The sequence below is a fragment of the Mizuhopecten yessoensis genome, unplaced genomic scaffold (assembly GCF_002113885.1).
Source record: "Mizuhopecten yessoensis strain PY_sf001 unplaced genomic scaffold, ASM211388v2 scaffold5913, whole genome shotgun sequence".
NCBI lineage: Eukaryota > Metazoa > Mollusca > Bivalvia > Pectinida > Pectinidae > Mizuhopecten > Mizuhopecten yessoensis.
In genome coordinates this window covers 802,411-808,410 of record NW_018406286.1, presented here as the reverse complement: position 1 = coordinate 808,410, position 6,000 = coordinate 802,411, and the positions used below count along the sequence as shown (strand labels likewise).

General features: G+C 33.0%; 1 protein-coding gene across 1 annotated transcript in view; it reads right to left on the bottom strand.

Moving 5' to 3' along the window:
- Positions 1-1,634: 1,634 nt before the first annotated feature.
- Positions 1,635-6,000, bottom strand: part of LOC110451284 (sialin-like) — a 29,701-nt gene continuing 25,335 nt past the window's right edge. Inside the window, exon 12 of the mRNA XM_021499209.1 lies at positions 1,635-3,698. Coding sequence (XP_021354884.1) covers positions 3,537-3,698 — 162 coding nt within the window. The 3' untranslated portion in view covers positions 1,635-3,536. The remainder of the gene's footprint in view (positions 3,699-6,000) is intronic.

Below are 6,000 nucleotides of genomic sequence, written 5' to 3'. Positions count from 1 at the left end.
CTTGATTACTATAAAACACGGACTTGGATATTCCGTGATTTGAATAACTTTTAACACAATATTTACGCATGAATTTTTGTCAAGATTCAATCACGAATATAAATAGAGAATAAAATAACAATTATACAAGCCTGGCCGCTAGACCTTTCAGTCTTCTTGTGCTTCTTCGGGCGGACTCCTCACTTCAGCCTGAAGAAGCCCAAGAAGGCAGAAAGGCCAAGCGGTCACACTTGTTATTTTATTCTATATTTACCTTCGCAAGAACTTGTTTCTTTATCATCTACTATGTATACATAGTGTGCTTATGTAGCTAAGATATAATAATTACTTGTATGATATACCAATAACGAAACACCTATTCAAATGTTCAGTTAGTCAAAACAGAAAGCCAAACATTTACGAACACTTTCAGGAAACTTAGTCCATTAAGGACTATAGCTGGTGTCATTCGTAACACAAAAAAATACACTAACATGGACAATGTCAGATCAATAATATCCCTACATAATTCTATAATAACATTGTCATGTAATGCTCCCATTGTTTTCAATAACAACAATATGTCCACGGTACCTCTGTTCATCTTCACAAACAATAAATAACGAATATCAACCGACAAGGCAACTGCAGACAGTGTAACATAATTGTCACTTGCTGTTTGTTGTTGTCGTCCCGCAGGGACAATATAATAAGATGAAACTCATGAAATTTTGTCGAACTATCAAATCGTGGTTCCACAAGATAAGTAGAATATACAGTAATGCATACGCAAAACATACTTCTACATGTTTTCCAAAGGAAAAAATACATATTTGTACAAATGTATTTTTTTTATTGTTGTCTTCTTTCCTACCAAACCTGAAAAACCTTTTCGTAAGTTTCACAATTTTGTACGGATCTGTTGATTTATAAAAAGTTACCAAGTTTATTAATAGGAATCAATCATTTTGTAATTTACCATACCAGTCCGTCTGCAGAAAATAATTAAGTAACATACTGAAACAGTTTTCTTCTGCATATAACGTCACTAGAATGCAAATTATTTATATTTTACTCACAACAAATCTGAGAAATAAGGTTCGAAATACAAAAACAAACAGCAGCATTTTATCTTTATTAGCAATAACTTTTTGGCTTATCAAATTCGTTTTGGCTTTGTAATTTAGGCAGGCGATAATGAATGGTAGGTGAATTTCGATATAGCAGTTCATAATGGATAGGTTTTTTCTTTGTTTTACTCTAACAAATACTTGACATGGGTTGTCTTGGTAAATAACATTCAAAATTTCACATATTTTTAAAACAGATTATTTTATTTTCAAATGAATGATCATCAGTTCTGGTTATTTTTAGAATATTAACATTACCGTGATTTCTACCAGAGGAGGCTTTCTAGGATATCTTATATCATTATGGTTTATCAATTTTCCTACTTTCTTGCATCAAATATCAATAAAATTGTCTCTCCAAACAAAATTGTTTATGAACTACGAAATACATATATATATATATATAGAATTTGTTTTTTTGGAACAAAATTTTCATTTCATCAAATGTTTGATATATATATATATATATATATATATATTTCTCTAACTAAACGTATATATATACATGTAAATTATTTAGTAATTTAAGCCGAAATATTGGTAGATATATACACATCACGTATCAAAACTTGGGGTCTGATTATTTAAACATCAAACCTCAATATACTGCCATTATTTGTCCAGCGAATGTTGGCATCATTTAAAGGAGTTGGCACTTTTATTCAGGCAGATATATAGAGATACAGCTTAGAAAAAAAGTAAAATGGGCAGTGACCTACAGTGGCAGAAGGCGAGGTAACAAATAAACCGAGGGCTGTTAAAAAGAGGTTTTACTGTGTATTGAATCTGGTTGTATACATCACGTGTCAAATAGGCACTAAGTATCGAATCTCAGTATCTTATTGGCTGATACACAAAGTATCAAATCTCAGTATCTGATTGGCTGATAGAAAAAGTATCAAATCTCAGTATCTGATTGGCTGATACACAAAGTATCAAATATCAGTATCTGATTGGCTGATACACAAAGTATCAAATCTCAGTATCTGAATGGCTGATACACAAAGTATCAAATCTCAGTATCTGAATGGCTGATATATCAAGTACCGAATCTCAGTATCTGATTGGCAGATAGATCAAGTATCATATCTCAAGTTCTTAATTGTGAAAATGTTAGGGTTGACCAGACGGTTCACCATAACTCATCTGAGATCCAGGCATCATCCTTGATTTATGCTTATGTGATCTTCATGTTATATATACTTCATTCAAGAGACCTGACAGTGCTTGCTGGTAGGAACTGGCCCAACTGCTTGACTGAGAGTCACACTGTGATGGGCGAAATGATGTTGGGGGAATATGGATTTTACCTGTGAGTGGCGAAAGTTTGACTCGGTGAAAGTTTCCCTGTATAAAGAGGTGTACATTAACCCTTTCACCCCTATGCAACTTTAGTAGACTCTACTATGCATTGATCTGGATGAGTCCATTATGGTCTACAGTGGTGAAAGGGTTAATCTTGGTAAATAACATTTATATTTTCTAGTGTTATATGTCATTGGCCTTATGGTCCAATGGTTGTCATCGGACTATCATCTCACAGAAACGTGCACAGAGCCATATTTGAAACAAGTATCAATCCGCCGAGACCTTTTTCATTGTGTATACATTAATTTGTAGCTGTCACAGTTTGCTAAGGTGAAGAAAGGAGAAATGTCAATATATATATATAGAAGGTAAGTACCATCGAACATCAAGCTAAAAACCACTTAACATAAACACTGGCATCATAACATTTGATATACGTGATATAACTTTAAATAGTTTATGATAAATTGCATTATCTCAATACTGTACCTTACGATCTGTTGAATAACACTAAGGTCAAAGGTCATGACTGTCTATATCATTATGAAACAGGGCACCTGATTGGTCAGATAGAAGGACATACAGTAGCATGGCTACTTCAGCATGATAGTCATAAATCAGTTTCATAAACATTCCTTAATTTATTTAGAAAACTTCTTCAATCTTTTTTTAAAGTTTTGATTATCGAACCATAAAATAAAATTGATCAGACCTTGAGCTCTGGTTCCACATTTTTTTCCAAAGGATGAACTTAAATTAAGGACTTTTCTTAACTAAGATATCTCCACCCCCTGCAATACTTTTGGGGATTTTTTTTTAGATAAGGAATCTCCTTAAATAGAGGAACATTTATCACACTGGCGCCATACGTTTTTTCTGTCTATGTAATACTGATACAATAAATTATTGGTATTTTTATCATTGTCCTCATGAGAAAAGCTTCCAATAGGTAAGAGAGAAGGTCATAGGTCATCCTTTTCAATACTCTGGGGCATACTTGCTGGACAATGTCTAAGGTAATTTATTTCAATGTTTCCAGCTGTGACAGACGTCCAATTGGTCAGATAGAAGGTCAACTGTGATTCCTATCAGTGTAATACTAATACAGGTTAATACAGATCAAAGATCATCCCTTTCTATATCCTGTTGAGACAAGTAGCCAGTTGGTATCTCCGCCCAGCGTTGTCGCTCCCCAGAAGCCAGCAGACCAAACAGAATACCACCAACTAGGTATATACCGGCTGCCAAGTAAAACACAATCTGCCACAACCCAGCGTCAGACTGTCAATGAAAATATATATTTGTATACACAACCCAGCATCAGCCTGTCAATGAAAATATATATTTATATATACACAACCCAGCATCAGACTGTCAATGTAAATATATATTTATATATACACAACCCAGCATCAGCCTATCAATGAAAATATATATACACAACCCAGCATCAGACTGTCAATGGAAATATATATTTATATATACACAACCCAGCATCAGACTGTCAATGAAAATATATATTTCTAAATACACAACCAATGAAAAACAAATATGCAATCTACTGTGGGGTTTTTATTTTGTTGATTTTATTGGCAATCTTCATCCATGAACTCATAGGTACACTGGGTAATTACAAGTTTGATATAAAGCAGTTCTCCATTGGAGTGGGTACTACTATTCCACAAATTCATGTTCTCACAAATTGGTGTGTTTGTCAGGAAAACCTGAAAATTGGACCACACAGAAATATCTGATTTCAAAGAATACTGTAATATGCCAAAAGTCTTTTAAGAAACATTAGTTTCTTGTGGAATTATATGTTGATTTTAAAGACCTTGTTTTTCGATCAAATTACATTCTATACATGAATTAACAATAGTTCCTGCTGACTATATTTATAGAAGGGAGCCAACAATCAACAGTGAATCCCCTTGGTTCAAGGATGTTCCAGACAAAGGGCTATGTATATATTTATTTATATTTCTAATTATTGTTGCCATGGTAACAAGTTCAAATTTGCATAAATTATAAAAATTTGAATATTCAGTGAATATTGTGATATTTTGCCTAGTTTTTCTCCTAGAAACTATAGAGCGCATGCTTGAAGAAAGCACCTGTAACACATTTTTAGGAGAAATATAAAGTTTGTTCAAGAGTGCGCTCTATAGCAACTTCACGAGCCAACCCAGTGGGCACATGACGTTGTAGCAACGTTGCCATAAGGTCGGTTTCTGACGTTGGGATTTGGTTGTGGTAAGGTTATCAGTGAAAGTTTTCTAGACGTCTTTTCCGACGTTGTGAAGACGTTGTGATATGACGTATATATAATGTATATGCAACGTTTATGTAACGTTTATACAATGTTGTTGTGACGTAGTTATCCTTAATCAAAATTTCCTGTTGCATACATTTACGTACCCGGTAATAAAGATGATTAAACAACAAAAACAACTTATTTCAGTGTCATGACAATGTTTTTATTAGGAAAGTAGCAGCTCCCCATCAGCCTTCTTCCTTCCACCCCCTCCTTTCCTATCTGGGGCATACTTCAAGGCTACAGACATGGCGGTCTCTGCTGTAGTTTCTGTGTATCGCTTAGTACGTACTACAGCATCTGCAATTAAATCAATTAATCATTAATAAAATATGATAAATTTTACGACATGAATAAATTGTTTTACAATATTAAAACATAGCAATACATTCTGAAACTTATGTGTACATTTTGCCAAAAGAGCCACAAGAAGGAATAAATCTGACACTCAAAAATTTATTAATATAAACGGTATATGAAATGTATAAAACATTAGAGTCTTACCAAGCACAACTTTAAACAATTTCAGATTCTGAAATTATTTTTGTTTTTATTTATCAGCTTCCATGCTGCTAAATTTATGCCATTTAAAAGATATATCCATTTAATTTAATATACTTTAAAGTTGTATTTCTAAATTAAAGCACTAATTTTATAATTGACAAGTTAAATGAGCTGCGCATATGCATAGAGAATTATTTTGTAAAGAATAACTATAATTTATCATGTTACAAATTAAATTATCATTTGGTAAAGTATAATATCAAGATAAACAAGTTGTACACCTAGTTACCTGGTACATTAATATGTACATTATGATTTGATTGTCACCAATTATTATGGGAAATGTTAAGCATTTAAAAGACCTAATATTTAAAATTATAAACTTTGTGTATTGAATTCTGCAAACCTATCTCAAACTAGTAAGCTATATAAAAAATAGTACATATATATAGACCTAATTTACGAGTTACGTCCCTTCTCAATGTTACGAAGACTATATATTATGCCTATTTATAGAACCATCCATTTACTCAGAGCGACACTATTCACCATTAAAATTAACAAATACGTGCAGAAACATACACAAGATTCAATCATAGTCGACCATATATACATACTCAATGATACTGCAAGTTTAACAGTTAATTAACGATGCACATGCCATGGACATGGAGCTCAATCGCCAGGCGATTACAAAACTGTCACGTAGAACATACTGCAGTATTTTTAAGAATATTGAAGTTATTGGAAACTTGTCCGAACCTA